Source organism: Magnolia sinica, chromosome 10 (genome assembly GCF_029962835.1).
Source record: "Magnolia sinica isolate HGM2019 chromosome 10, MsV1, whole genome shotgun sequence".
NCBI classification, from domain to species: Eukaryota; Viridiplantae; Streptophyta; class Magnoliopsida; order Magnoliales; family Magnoliaceae; genus Magnolia; species Magnolia sinica.
Window position 1 is genome coordinate 87,246,722 of NC_080582.1, and position 16,051 is coordinate 87,262,772.

Below are 16,051 nucleotides of genomic sequence, written 5' to 3' on the forward strand. Positions count from 1 at the left end.
TAAGGAAAATAGTTTTTTCTTTCTTTCTTTTCTTCCTCACTCACAAAGCTGCAAAGCTGAGAGAGAAAGAGAGAGATTTCAAGGCCTTGCATTGCTGCTACTCCTAACAGCATTCCAAATCTGGCCAAAGGCGCCAACGACATGAGGAAAAACGCTCCCAATCCCTTTAAGCGTGGCTCCGGCAGCGACACCAATCGTCAGAGAATCCAAATAGCCGGGCTTGGTATCCAACTTCATCTCCAGAATGGCGAGGCGGGTGTTGACGGTGTCGAGCTTCCGTGACATCTCGGCCATGGGATTGGCCGTTTTACCTCTGGCGTTAGACCCGATTGCCCTGAGGAGGATCCCCTGCAGGTCTTGGATGACCTTGATAGATGCTGCCTTGGAGTCCATGCCTTGGGATTCGTAGTAGGATATCAACTCTTCAGGTGTTGGGGGTTTTCTCATTTTTTGGGGGCCTTTTTCTTTCGACTCAAGTGTTGCTGCTGTTTCTGGCGTTTTCGGCTTTTCCATTTCTCTGGAGGAAAATCAAAGCGGCGGTTTCTCAAGATTTGGGGTTTTCTTTTGAATAAAGGGTAAAGAAAAACCCTGTATAGGGTTTTGGGCGTTTTGGAAGAAGATAGGGAAACGAGGAGACCGAGGGCTGCTCTCATTGCTCTTTCTATGTACAGAAAAAAGTTTGGTACTCTGGCAGAGTGTGATGAATGATACGCAGGCATTTGAAAATTGCACACGTGGCATACAAGTACTCAGATTAAACTGTCCAAATTATGGTACCGAGTGCAGATGTATCATCAGTAAAAGAAAATGAAGCTAATTTGATTATTTGGCTATCGGATTGCTGGACATTTATTGGACGGTTAAAATAGAAAATATCCAATGGTCCTATTTCCGCAATCAAGTAGCGTGTACAATTTCTCGGTCTGCCTGTCAAGCGTCATACCGTCTGTGTGACAGGGTATCAGTTAACTCCTATCCATGCAGGGGTAGGGCTGAGCACCAACCGATTCGACTGGCCTAACTGGGACTCGTCCGACTCCTACGGATCCGATTCGATGCCAACCGAATGGGTGAGTTTGCTCAAACCGAGTCGAGTTCGAGTTACCAGTAATCTGACTTGACTCGATCTGAAACTCAATCCTGTTAGACTGACTCAATCCAAAACCGGCTCAATTCCGATTCGGTTATCTCTGATAACAGTATACACGGACCTGAACCAATCCTCCCTCATCCTCTTACTCTTGCCTGACAACCACCCACCACTATCACCACCCTCCTCTCTCTCCTCTCCATTCCCTCCCACCCTCTTCTTCCAAAGCTCGGCAGCCACCCACTGCCATCACCAGATTCACCGCCGTCCTCCTCCCTCTCCTCTCCTCTCCCTCTTATTTCTTGATCTGAATTGGTGCCAACTCGAACCGACTCGGAACTTTTTACTGGGTCGGACTCTTGAACCGACTCGGTACTTTTTACCGGGTCGGACTCTTGAACCGACTCGGTACTTTTTACCGGGTCGGACACGGTTCGGATTAGTCCAGGCCATACCCAGATTCGGATTGGTTCAGGTATGCTGGACTCGGTACTGAGTCAAGTCAAATTCGGACTAGGCCTATTTCAAAACCAGATCGAGTCCGGTCAGCCCTAACTCGGTCTGACTGGACTAGATGCCCAGCTCTATGCAGGGGTGGGAAGTATTAAAGGCTTTCTTTTTCTTCATATAAACCCCTACTTGTGTGTATTTGCATAATACCCGTACCTTTTGCCACCATTAGGTAAAATTCCTACTCCCGTAGTTACTTTGGCTGTTTGGTATTCCAATTTTCTATGAAATTGAAAGTAAATGAGCCATTATTATTATTATTATTATTATTATTATTATTATTTAGCCATTTGTTTAAATAAAAAATTTAACTCGTGGATTAAGAACCAAATACATTTGTAAAAGGTGCAAGTAATCGTTACATTTTCAAATTATAAAATTATCATTTTTATTTTGATTATGAAATTAAACAAAGGAGGCAGCAAAGTCATCATTGCAATCAAATATAAGTGATGTCATTATGCAATTAAAAGAGTGAATAATCATCACCCATTTATAGTTGTAATTAGAAAACTAACAATGGGCCACAATTGGGGGGATTTGGTAAAAAGGTCGTATTTGCTCCTTTGTTACACCTCTTTTTCCCTCACCACCTCATTCTCCCACACAAATCCTCTCTTTTATCTCTCCCTGGTGGGGTTGATGCATGATGGCAGTGTGGCTGTCGGCGCTCAATGCCAGTGCTGCTGTTGGCACCCAGAGAGAGAGAGAGAGAGATTCATTCAAATATAATGAAGGACGGCTTTGGACGGCCATTATTTACTCTTGATTGTTGAACGTTTCTATGGTTGAAATTTAAAGTTGGTTTGCCCATATACGGCAACAGGTAAGGGGTATTTCGTAAATATGCTTCATGAGGGGTTTCTTTTCGCAATATGGCAAAAGTTAGGGGTTTATTTGTGAAAACCGAATAATGATAGAGAAATCTGAGGGCGAGTGTTGCGATTCGGATTTCCCAGTTCAACGCGTGTGAGAGATCCAGCCATTCATCCGGATGCCTCCTCGCTGTCGATTTTGTAGCGTGAAGAGAGATAAGACGGTTGAATCAGTAGGTGGGCCACATGAGTGACGTCTGTCTGTCCATTACTTTTGATGAGGTTTTGCTACGAGACTATCGATGTTGGATTTGGGGCCATTTTGTGTAATCCAAAACGTTGATCTGATGAGCTATACAGCTGACAGCGTACGCACGCTTCGAAAACCTTCAGGACTGGAAGATCGTAAGCATTAGATTAGTGGCCCACAAAACAACCGTTTTAAGTAGACAGTGAAAAAGATCAAAGGCTAGAAGCATTCAAGTTTGGATCGTTGAAATGCGTTTCTAAAGAAAATGTCATTTAGTAAAATGGTTAATGCGATCTATTTCTCGTTTGAGTGTATGTGAACCAAGCAATACATATGGTATATATATATAAACCTTACACACACCCACCCCAGATAAGCATTTGAACCCAGGACTTCAGTGTTGAAACACACAGCATCTACCACTGAGCCATGCATACCATATAATATACATGGATTTAGACTACAAATATCTATTAGGTGGGCCTTTACTGTGGAAATTCCATGGCTCGAAAGTCACACTGATGGGATAATCCTATCTACTTTCAGAGCCCTCCCAACAAATACTTTAGACATGAATAAGAAAAACAAATAAACAAATTGTGGTTGGAAGAATGGAACCGTCTCGTAGTTTTGATTTTTACACCACATGAATATAGACATGAAGGCCAACCTGACAAACAGTTCAAATCTAACATTAGAAGTACAATTTTGTATTAAGAACAGTTCCCCATACCAATCAAGGGTTATTAAAAAGCTTACACCTTTATTTTTTTACATAGGAGAGGTGGCCAATGTGTGGTCCCCTTAGCCACAGAAGGTGTTCTTTAGTACATGGGAGGCAGGTGTAGGCTTTATGAAAATTCATTATAAGCAAATCCACATTGGAAGCACAAGTGATGCTCAATTCGTATTTATTGATTTTGCATAAATATTCTTTAAAGAAGTATAGTTTTGTGTTGAATCTCAATCCTATTAATGGTCTAGCTTTGAATGCTGTGAGATAAGGAAATGCGCTTACAACAAAAGAGAAAATTATGATTTTGAAAGGAGGAGATGAGCAGAAGATTGTGATTTGCAAATAAAAAGATGTAAAATTCATTAAGGATATTAATATATAAAAAATTGAAAATAAAAATAAAATTTGAAAGATTTATTAAAGGGGGGAAAAACTTACCTCTATGGCCATACCAAAGATAGCTCTTGATTTTAGCAATTTGCTTTTAAAGAAATTGACTCAAGTCAATTTTTCAAAACTCGGTAGATTCGAGTCAATGCAGAACTGAACTCGGCCGAGTTTGAATAGGAACGATCCATGGAATGAATCACTCAATCTTTTTGCCAATCCAAGTCAACTTGGCTGAGTCTCAAGTTAATGTAGGGGCATTTTCACCCCGAGCTCAAGTGGGGTTACTTGGCTTGTGGGATGTAGGGGCACACTGGGGGTGGGCGGCCCGTGTGAGGCTGGTGGTACGTGAGAGGCGGGCCCCACCCGTGTGATTCAAGTGGCTCATGTGAGGCAATACCCATGTGATTTGGGGCTCACGAGGGAGGTTCGGCCGAGGTCCTAACCCATGAGATGTGGGACCTGGGCTATGAGATAAAGGGATTGATTCACCATGCTCAAACAGTTCGGGCTTTTAGAGGAAGCGGTTAATTGTCCTGCATCACAAGTCAACTCACCAACGGTTCAAATAATGATATAAACTATTTTACAGTAGAGGTTTGCTATAGTATGTTCCAGTGTACTTTTATAGGATACTTTGAGGATACCATCATTGGACGTAGGATAAGGATTCAGTGATCCAAACCATTGATATGATAAAACACATGGCTGATGGTTGCTGCCTAAAAGAATCTTCAAGATTGGATGATTCTAAACTTTTAATCAATGGCCACAAAACAACTATTTAAGGAGATGGTCCATATTCAGAAGGAAAGAATCAAATGATCAAAGGGTTGAAATATCCAAATATGAGAGTTTCTTTTTTGGGGCATCTGCAAAATCTGTGGTGAGGCACATCATATATAACAGTTTTAAATCATTTAAAAATAACCCCAAATCCAATGGCGCCATATCCTATAAGCATACTTTGGGATGTATTGTGGCAAACCACTTCACAGCATGTATGTTTCTAATGGCAAACTCAATATGTATTATGTGAGCCTCCAAGAGTTGAATCAAAATCATAGTTTCATGAAAAGACCTGTGATAGTTTCAGAGGGAAAAAAAAAAAACTCAAAACAAAGGAAAAAAATATCAGAACCTTACTGTAAATTTTCACTAATCACAGCGTTTGCACATTGGCAAATATTTATTAACAAACCATACTTAATAAAACCCATCATTTTTATTTTTTTAAAAATTAAGAATAGAGATTGTCATTTTGCTTTTCGGTAGCTATCTACTCCAATTACAACAGCAAAACAACATAGGCCATTCACTTAGCTTTCCTCTTCATAGGAACTTAATATATTCTATGATACACTTGCTGTTAGCTTTGAAGAAAATTCCCTCACATATGAGAGTTTTTAGTACAAAGAAAAATAAATAAATAAATAAGAAGGAATGGAAGCTGCCAATAGTCATAGTTCACCATCATTGTAGTTTGGGAATGTGACACATTTGAATACTTTGCATTTTGTGCACAATACATATCCAATCTGCATGCAATATAGGACTCATGGTGAACTTGTATTGAAATCTTTCATGAAATGTATAATCAAACCAATGTGCTTGCAAAAATCCAAGAAAAAAAAATCATCATCTTAACTAAAAATTTCCTAAGCTTCCAAAATTGAAAGGGACTTACAGCTCTGCAAGACGGACAACGGCGATAAATCCGTTTGTTTTCAGCCTTCACGTTTGTCTTCTGACCGTTACAAAAATCACAAACTAACCATCCTTTGCCACCACAGGGCTCACACATAATTCCTACATCCTTAATTCAAAAATCGAGAAAACTAGATCATTGGTCCTATATAATGGTTTAAAAGACGAAATAGAACTCAAGTTATTTATACAAATTCTCAAAGTTCATCTGCTAAAGAATAATCTCCGGTTCCAGTAAACAGAGAACAAATTTGCCTCATAGTAAAGTGTTTGGTTGCAGTATCAAATTGAATTGTGATATACATCCAATACAGTCAAAATCAATCACATTCTTATTTCCAAGCATTCTCACTGAGGGTCTGTGCTCCAAATTGCAACGATGTTTGTAAGTGAAGTTGAAGGGAATGCAACTGCAATTTTAGGATCACTTCCTCATTTATGAAATACTGAAAAAAAAAAAAAAAAAACCATTAAAAATGATGTCTCCAGTTCAAGTAAACAGGGATCAACTTCGACTGATACTTTTATTTTTTGTTTTTTGTTTTTTGTTTTTTATTTTTTTGAAATTTGGACCCAATTAAGTTCTACGGATTCAAAAGCTTAACTGCACAGTTCTAAATGCAATCTTGATATTCTTTGTGAATGTTGTACAGGAACCAATGATGTCAAAGCAGTTATGTTCTTGATTCGTCAGTAAGCATGTGCCAACTGCCAACATGGCACATTCTGCTGGACATGGGACAGTCATAGGATGGTCCACAGGGTGGATGTTCCTTAGACCAAAATTCCAGCAGGTCCATTTAAGAGGAGGGCCACACACACATTAAGAAATCCACGGTTAGAAAAAATGAAAACCATGGTCAGCATTAGACGTGCATGTGTTGCTAAATTATGAGTGGGAGGACCTGATTGTTAGGATATGACATGAGGATCACGGGGATCACACTATGAACGGCGAGGATCTTTCACACATGTGCCATGTTGGCGCATATGGTGCATTTGTGTTGGGAAACTGAAGATAAGGAATCTGGAATTAGCACTCCTCATAATTTAATGTTCTATGCGAGTGATGCAAATTCAAATCCACAAATTCTTACAGAGTGAATGCCTCCGAAGAACACGATCAAGAGTTCTTTACATAAAGATACAAGAGCATGAGATCAACAAGGGGATAAACAATTTGAATCCACAAACCAAGCCTGAATCCACAGACAATAAGATATATCTCAAAGTCAATAAAATTCTATTATTAGACCCCATATAATCCCTTAGAAATCATTTGGTCTTTAAAAATCCTAAGAACCCCTCTCTTCAATCCAAGTCCTTGATTAACCATTCATTCTTAACATAACTAATACTAATGACCAGAACACCCTAAATCATATCATGCCCTAACACTTTTTCTATAACCTGGCCATAACTCACTCCAATGATGGTGGAATTGCATAACCTTGGACTCATTGGAAGATAGTTGGATGAACCTTCAAATGGGGCCAACTTTGTGCCTTGTTAAATCCGTTCGGCACTGAAAATAGGAAATGACCATAGGCAAGTGATTCCGACCATGTCAGAGAGCCCACAATTTGACCAAACAAGGGCAAATCCTTTCAGAGAATGAGGTTTGGGACAATATAATCCACGCCGAAGATACAAGACTCAACCAAGTACTTAATCGAGTTTTTAGTAGTCTCGGAGTGTAGTCCTCGTCAAATCTGAAACAAGTCCCGAGTTTCTAAATCCCATCCCTCTGGTAACAGATTACGAACTAAAAAAAGTTGAGTTTATTTATGATAAGAATCTTCTAATAGTAGTTTTGAGAAAAGAATTGATAGTATCAGGAACAGATGATAGGCTATATGAATCAGGAGCTGCAATAGATAGAATACATGATCTCAGGAGCTGCAATAGATAGAATACATGATATCAGAATTAAACAGATCATATACATGAGAGAGAAAGTGACAGTCAATGCATCATTATCAATGGGTGAGATAAATTTCGGAAGACATCTGTCTGCTTTGGTCTCATCACCGCATTTTAACAGCTTGCTCAGCTTGTGTATTGCCTATTGGCATTGTACATTTTTCATCAAATAGCTACTGCCAGTACTGATCCCGTACCCACAGACTGCATTTGCTGAAAGCACTTAAAGGGTCACTTCTTCTTTTTTAAAATGATCATCCCATGGAACCATAATGCAATCTTCATGGTGCCCAGCTGGTTCTTGGAGATTAGCAACAAGAAGCTTCTTTTCCAATTGGGAAGCATTGCTTCTAGAAAATCAATGGCTTGGCTCTCTGAAGCTGACATGGCCTACACAGAGTACCAAGTGAATTGAGGCAGACCAACACACAGATAAATTCATGGCGACATGGTCACCATTGAAAGCTCCACAGGAGCTGCTTTTCGTCTTTCTTAGTTGATCACTCGTAGTCGTGTCTGTTTTGACTCTTGTATAGTTTTTCTTTTTAATTTTGTTCCTTCTTCTTAATGAAGTTGATTAATCTATGGCTCTAGAGAGAAGAAGAATAAGTAGTACTCAATTCATTATCATCATCATCATCATCATCATCACAGCCACATCCCAACTATTTAGGGTCAGCTTTACAAATCCTATTTTGCCAACTATTAGCATCTAAGGCCTTATCCCCCATAAGTGAACACACCTTCATATCCCTTCTCACCACCTCAATCCAAGTCATCCAGGGCTTCTTCCCATCCTTACTAGAGCCATTTTCAGTCTTTGTCAATCAGTGCATTCCAACTACCCAATTCATTATTATTATTATTATTATTTAAAGTGAAGGAAGACGATCTCTATGTGTCAACTCTCTTGTGTTGCAGGGATGGGGAGCCAGTTGGATCAAGATTGGATGGTTGGAATAGACTGATTGACAATATGGAGGCAAAAACCAACAAGAAGATGAGAAATGATGATTGGCTTGGTGCCTCAAAGCTTGTCATTCTTTCTAAGAAATATTTCCAATGCCACTAGGTAACTAATGATGTCGTGGCCTCCCTATTACCAATTTCCTTTGTAAGCTGTGATACTTTCAAGATATAATTACTCTTTGATAGTCCATAACTTCATGTAGCTCCCAAAAATCATAGTGAGTGCCATCATATCAATGGTTTGGATCACTAAAACCATGGGCCCCACTTGTACAAATTGAACCCAAGCATCTAGCAAGCAAAGTTTGGGCCGGTGCACTGAATAATACCTCTTTGAAGATGGGGATAATGCGTAGATTATGGTGATAGTGTTGGATATGGGCCCATGGGGCCCACTTGTGGGCAACCATTACACCCGGTTTTCCCTCAAATTTCCCTCTTTCAATTATTTTTTTGTTTTTTTTTTGTTTTTGGAATTTAGATTTCCGAATTTAGAGATTGGATGTGATAGGGCTAAGCACTATTTCATCCAAACTCCTCCCACATCCTCTCGATCCCGCATTCCCTCATCAAAAGCATCCCAATGGAAAGATTGTCTCAGAGACCATTTGTCACAATTTGTCAATCTTGACCATCCAAATCATCTGCCCCATCGTGGATCAAGTAGAGACCAAAATTTGTTGTATTTTGTTTTAAAATAGCATTAAAATTTGAATTTTCAAATTTTCGGTAATTTCTCTCCAATTTTGAAAAGTTGTAGTACTTTTGAGTTGTGGGTTTTGTCCCACATCGGATTTGAAAAGGTAAACTATCTTGTATATAAGATAGTCTTTTTGCCTAGGGCTTGAGCCCCTTTCAGGGGGCATGTAAATTTGGTCCTGTGGGGGGGGGGCGCTATGCCAATAGCTCTAATCTATGCCATTGACCACACACGCGAGCGCGCACGCGCCGAGCCAAGCCGAGTCCGAGTCCGAGTCCGAGTCTGTGTCCGTGTCCGCGTTGGGCTGGGCGTGGGCGTGGGCGCGGGTGCCGGTGCGGTGTGTGTGTACTCGCGTGGGTGTGTGTATGGGTACTCGCAGGATCGGTATGTGCGGGAGTATACTCGCATTTGCGTTTTTTGTTTTAAACCGAGAGATCGTCCCTTCCAGGTTGGTCGCACTGCTTGGGTTTAAACCCAACTGACCTAACCTTTTATAAAGGGTGCTTATGCACCACTTGAGTCTATATAAAGACAACCGATTCCAGTTTCAAAAAAAAAAAAAAATTCTTCTCTTATAAAACGCTCTCGGATATTCGGTTTTAAGCATTTTTCTGAGTTCACTGAGTCAACTCAGCACTTTCGGATTAAACTGCAAGTGGTTCGAGCCCGTGTACAGTGAGTGCACCGCTGGGACTGGGTCATAGTTGTTGTATCCTGGAGGTCGATTGCTCTGGAAACTTGTTGCACTTGGGACGCTGTCCAAGGGGAGCAAATTCGATTTCAAGCCGAGTGACTCAGTCACGCCTCGACTCAATTCAATAAGTTCTTCTTTCTTAAAATTTTATTTTCCTTTTTTGGTTCTCGATTTTAATAGTCTATTTAATTCAATCAAATATTCCAACAATCTTGAAATCGAAATTGTTGAATTACATAGACTATGGCCACAGTAACAGTAAATGCTTCTGCTGAGTTAGCCAAAATCGAACCGTTCGCTGGACAATGCTTTAAACGGTGGAAACAGACATTGATGTTTACACTGACCACCTTTAAAGTTTCATACATTTTATCTGAACCATTTACTATAGATCCAGCAAATCAAACTGAAGTAACAGATGAAAATAATTATAAAAATTATATTCTAAACTCTTTATCCAATGAACTATATGACGGGTATGCTTCTTACGTGTCTACTAAAGACATATGGACTGCTTTGGAAAAGAAATACATATTAGAAGATGCGGACTCTAAGAAACATGCAATTGCTAATTTTCTTCATTATGAAATGACAGATGATAAACCTGTCACAAATTAGATTCACGATTTTCAAAGTCTAGTTCACGAACTATCGACAGAAGGAATTAAGTTAGATGAAGTGTTTCTATTAGGAGCACTAATAGAAAAATTACCGCCCTCCTAGAAATAATATAAGAATAGAATGAAACATAAAAAGAATGGTGTTTCTTTGGAAACCACTATCGTACACATACGAATAGAGGAGGCCAATAGAATCAGGGACCAAAAAGAAAATAAAAATGAGATAGATTCAAAGGCGAATCTTGTGGAATCAAGTCGAGCAAATAATAAGAAAAATGGCAACTGTCATAACTGTGGCAAACCTGGACATTATGCAAATGAATGCAGGCTCAAAAAGAAGAATGTAAACAATCAATTCAAGAAAAAAGGAAAACTGCTACAACTGTGGAAAGCCTGAGCATCATGTCAAAACCTGCAGGCTTAAGAAAAACAAAGATAAGCCGCAAGCTAATCTTACAGAAACAGGCAATGAGTCTGACATGATAGTAGCTGTGGTGTCAGAAGTCTTCCTTGTAAACAACTTGGAGTGGGTACTAGACACTGGTGCAACTAGGCACGTGTGCAAGGATCGTAGCATGTTTACCTCCTACCAAGTATCAGGAGATGATGAACAGGTGTTCATGGGTAATGCTAGAACGTCTCCAGTTGTAGGAAAAGGGAAAATACTTCTGAAACTCACTTCTGGAAAGACTCTAATATTGCATGATGTCCTACATGTGCCCGACATTAGAAGAAACTTGGTCTCTGGTTCACTCCTCAATAAGGCTGGTGTTAAGTTAGTATTTGATTCAGATAAGCTTGTAATGACTAAGAATGGAACTTTTGTTGGTAAGGGGTACTGTAGCGATGGTTTATTCATTATAAATGTATCCAATGATAATAATAAGAAGACATTCAGTTCTGTTTATATCGTTGAACCTTTTTATCTATGGCATAGTAGATTAGGTCATGTGAATATAGCATCTTTGAAGAAAATGAAAAGATTAGGTTTATTATCTAATATATCTAATGAAGAATTTGACAAATGTGAAACATGTGTCGAATCAAAATTCATTAAAAAACCCTTTAAACAAATAGAAAGATCATCTGTTCTATTAGAGTTAATACACAGTGACTTAGGTGATTTTAGAAATCACATGTCTAGAGGTAGAAAAAGATACTATATAACTTTTGTAGATGATTACTCTAGGTTCACTAGAGTCTATCTGTTAAGGAACAAAGATGAAGCTTTAGATGTTTTTTCTAAATATAAAATTAAAGTTGAAAATCAGTTAAATATAAAAATTAAAAAACTTAGAACAGATAGAGGAGGTGAATATGAATCTTCTCAATTTAGAGAATTATGTGAAAAGAATGGAATAGTTCACGAAACTACAGCTCCTTATACACCAGAACAGAATGGAATAGCAGAACGTAAGAATAGAACTCTAAAAGAGATGATGAATGCTATGTTAAATAGTTCAGGCTTACCCTCAAATATGTGGGGAGAAGCAATTCTATCTGCTTGTTATATTCTAAATAGGATTCCTTCTAAATCTTCTAAACAAACACCATATGAACTATGGAAGAATCATGTTCCTAGTTATAAATATATTAAAGTGTGGGGATGTCTTACTAAAGTAGGATTACCTGAAACTAAGAAAAGAAAGTTAGGTTATAAAACGACCGACTGTGTATTTATAGGTTACGCACAAAATAGTGCGGCCTATAGGTTTCTAGTTTTAAAAACTAAGGATAATATTCTAGATCCTAATACAATTATAGAAGCTAGGGATGCAGAGTTCTTTGAGAACATATTCCCTATGAAATCTAAATCTATAGGAATAAAGGAAGTCAATGAATCAGATATTGCATCTACTAGTAAAAATGCATACGAGAAAGTAGTAGAAGAGATACAACCAAGAAAAAGTACTAGGGTCAAAAGAGAAACTAACCTAAGAGATGGTTTTTTCACTTTCTTAGTAGAAGATGATCCTACAACCTATATAGAAGCAATTAACTCTCCAAATGCAACCTTTTGGAAGGAAGCAATAAATGATGAGTTAGAATCTATTATATCTAATAACACTTGGGAAATTGTAGACTTACCACCTGGAAATAAACCAATAGATTGTAAATGGGTGTTTAGAAAGAAACTAAAACCAGATGGGACTATTGATAAGTTTAAGGCTAGGTTGGTAGCGAAAGGCTTTAAACAAAAAGAAGGAATAGATTACTTTGATACTTACTCTCCTGTAACTAGAATTACAACTATTAGGGTCTTAATAGCGATAGCCTCCATATATAAACCGGTGGTACACCAGATGAATGTTAAGACAGCTTTCCTAAATGGAGACTTAGAAGAAGAAATATATATGGAACAACCTGAGGGTTATAAGATATCAGGAAAAGAAAATAAAGTATGTAGACTAATTAAATCATTATATGGTTTAAAACAGGCTCCTAAACAATGGCATGAAAAATTTGATAGTATTTTAAAATCAAATGGTTATCATATAAATGATGTAGATAGATGTGTATATAGTAAAATTTTTGAAAATGATTATGTTATTATATGCCTTTATGTTGATGACATGCTTATTTTTGGAACTAATATTAAATTAGTTAATACAACTAAGAAATTCTTGTCATCTAAGTTTGACATGAAAGACTTAGGAGAGGCTAGTGTAATCTTGGGTATTGAAGTAACCAGGAAAAATGATGTTATTATATTATCTCAATCTCATTACATTGAGAAGATATTGAGAAAGTTTAACCATTTTGACTGTTTACCTGTCAGTACTCCTTATGATTATAGTGTGACTCTCATGAAGAATACAGAAAATAGTGTGTCTCAATTGGAGTATTCCAGAATAATTGGTAGCCTTATGTATCTAACAAACTGCACTAGACTAGACATTGCTTTTGCAGTAGGTAGGCTAAGTAGATATACACATAACCCTGGAAAAGAGCATTGGAATGCTTTGTCTAGGATTTTGAGATACCTAAAAGGTAATATAGCCTATGGTTTACATTATAATGGTTTTCCTGCTGTATTAGAAGTATACAGTGATGCTAATTGGATTAGTGATTCAGATGAGACAAAATCCACAAGTGGATATATCTTCACTTTAGGTGGAGGAGCAGTCTCTTGGAAGTCTACCAAGCAGACATGTATCGCTCGGTCTACTATAGAATCCGAGTTTATTGCCTTAGAAAAGGCTGGAACAGAAGCCGAGTGGCTTAGAAATCTCTTAGCTGATATACCATTGTGGCCAAAGCCTGTATCGGCCGTATCTATGCATTGTGACTGTCAAGCAGCTATAGCGAAAGCAAAGAGTAAAATATATAATGGAAAGAGCAGGCATATTAGACTCAGACACAACATAGTGAAACATATGTTGCGTGATGGAGTCATATCTATTGACTTTGTGAGGTCAGAAAAGAATCTAGCAGATCCTCTGACTAAAGGACTATCTAAAAGGTTAGTCAATGATACATCGAAGGGAATGGGGCTGAGCCTAATATATGAGCTGCCAGTGTCGGCAACCCAACCTATACAAGTGGAGATCCCATGAGATAGGTTCAATGGGTAAACAACAAGACACGAGGTAGACGATTGCACTGAGTTGTATGAGCCCCTTCTATGGTGTACAGTGCGAGCAGCAACGCAGAAGGATGAGTTGTTAGAACTCTTAATGAATCCATAGCCATATATTTGGTGGTGTATACAGTTGCTGCATACACTTGATGGAATTCACCTATATGGGTGTGGAGGTGGAGGCCGCTTCCTATGAGAATTTAGGCAAATTCTCTAGAGCACTCATGAAATCCAAGTAATGGTGTATGGCCGAAACGCACCGAACCGCAGAATTACTTGCAGAGGAAGAGTTGTGTGAGTGGCATGTACTTGCGATCTACATTAAAAAGATTCAGGTTCAAGACTATGGTGTCACCTGATTCCTGTAGACCTGTCTTGCTTACTCCAATGTCGGTTCAAGTTTATGGTGACACCGACACCATTGCACAACTATTACGCTTTAATCCGAAAGGGTTTTATTTTAAAACATGTGGGGGATTGTTGTATTTTGTTTTAAAATAGCATTAAAATTTGAATTTTCAAATTTTCGGTAATTTCCCTCTAATTTTGAAAAGTTGTAGTACTTTTGAGTTGTGGGTTTTGTCCCACATCAGATTTGAAAAGGTAAACTATCTTGTATATAAGATAGTCTTTTTGCTTAGGGCTTGAGCCCCTTTCAGGGGGCATGTGAATTTGGTCCTGTGGGGGGGGCTATGCCAATAGCTCTAATCTATGCCATTGACCACACGCGCGCGCGCGCGGGCCGAGCCGAGCGGAGCCGTGCCGTGCCGTGCCGAGCCGAGCCGAGTCCGAGTCCGAGTCCGTGTCCGTGTCCGTGTCCGCGTCCGCGTCCGTGTCCGCGTGCGCGACGCGACGGGACGGGACGGGACGGGACGGGCTGGGCTGGGCGCTGGCGCGGGTGCGGTGTGTGTGTACTCGCGTGGGTGTGTGTATGGGTACTCGCAGGACTGTATGTGCGGGAGTATACTCGCATTTGCGCTTTTTCGTTTTAAACCAGAGAGATGCGTCCCTTCCGGTTGGTCGCACCTGTTGGGTTTAAACCCAACGGACCTAACCTTTTATAAAGGGTGCTTATGCACCACTTCGGAGTCTATATAAAGACAACCGATTCCAGTTTCAAATACGAAAAAAAAAAATTCTTCTCTTATAAAACGCTCTCTGATATTCGGTTTTAAGCATTTTTCTACTGAGTTCATCGCTGAGTCAACTCAGCACTTTCGGATTAAACTGCAAGTGGTTCGAGCCCGTGTACAGTGAGTGCACCGCTGGGACCGGGTCATAGTCGTTGTATCCTGGAGGTCGATTGCTCTGGAAACCTGTTGCACTTGGGACGCTGTCCAAGGGGAGCAAATTCGATTTCAAGCCGAGTGACTCAGTCACGCCTCGACTCAATTCAATAAGTTCTTCTTTCTCAAAATTTATTTTCCTTTTTTGGTTCTCGATTTTTAATAGTCTATTTAATTCAACTAAATATTCCAACAAAATTCACACTTGCTGAAGAATCTTAGCCATCTTAATTTACTAACTGAATCTGAACCACAGGTCATTTAATTTTTAAACTATCCATTTGGTAACCACCAATTAAATGGTTAGCTTTGTTCACTAATGATGATTTTAGAACCATGCTCCATCTGCAATATCCCCCAGTAACTAAGACTGTATGGATTGACCTGCGAGTTTGCCATGGATAGGAAATTCCAATACTCGTGTCACCAATGCCTTAATTTCATGAATTTCCACTAAAAATTATGGTAGAAAAAAAAACCCATTTGAGCAAAACATCCATGCATGTGTCTATGTGTTTATATGTATGTATGCTTTGCATAAGATAATGGTTTCAAATCAAAGACAATAGAGACAGAGAAATATAAAACATATATCGTGGCAACATTTTGTAATTATAGATGAGAAAATGGTTTGTTATATAGAGTACCTGTTCTTGGGATTGTGGGAGGGTTGCGCAGTACGCACTCCTTAAAGTGCGCCTCTTCATAGAACAAAGGGATGGGAGGGAGTGGAGATTGAACTTGGTCGGAATAGATATCGCCATTGGACCTCTCTCCAGCCTTC

The 16,051-nt window shown here is 39.1% G+C and overlaps 1 protein-coding gene and 1 long non-coding RNA gene across 2 annotated transcripts; both read right to left on the reverse strand.

Annotated features, from left to right (window-relative positions):
* LOC131217502 (uncharacterized) lies at positions 1–5,609 on the reverse strand. Its single transcript, XM_058212440.1, has 2 exons — positions 5,476–5,609; positions 1–517 (listed from the first exon to the last, which is right to left on the reverse strand). The coding sequence occupies exon 2, from the start codon at positions 511–513 to the stop codon at positions 79–81; it is 435 nt and encodes a 144-aa protein (XP_058068423.1). The 5' UTR covers positions 514–517; positions 5,476–5,609; the 3' UTR covers positions 1–78.
* Positions 5,610–5,634: 25 nt separating this feature from the next.
* Positions 5,635–16,051, reverse strand: LOC131217504 (uncharacterized). The gene is made up of 2 exons (XR_009157264.1): positions 15,915–16,051; positions 5,635–5,941 (listed from the first exon to the last, which is right to left on the reverse strand). It is a non-coding gene; the product is annotated as an uncharacterized LOC131217504 (long non-coding RNA).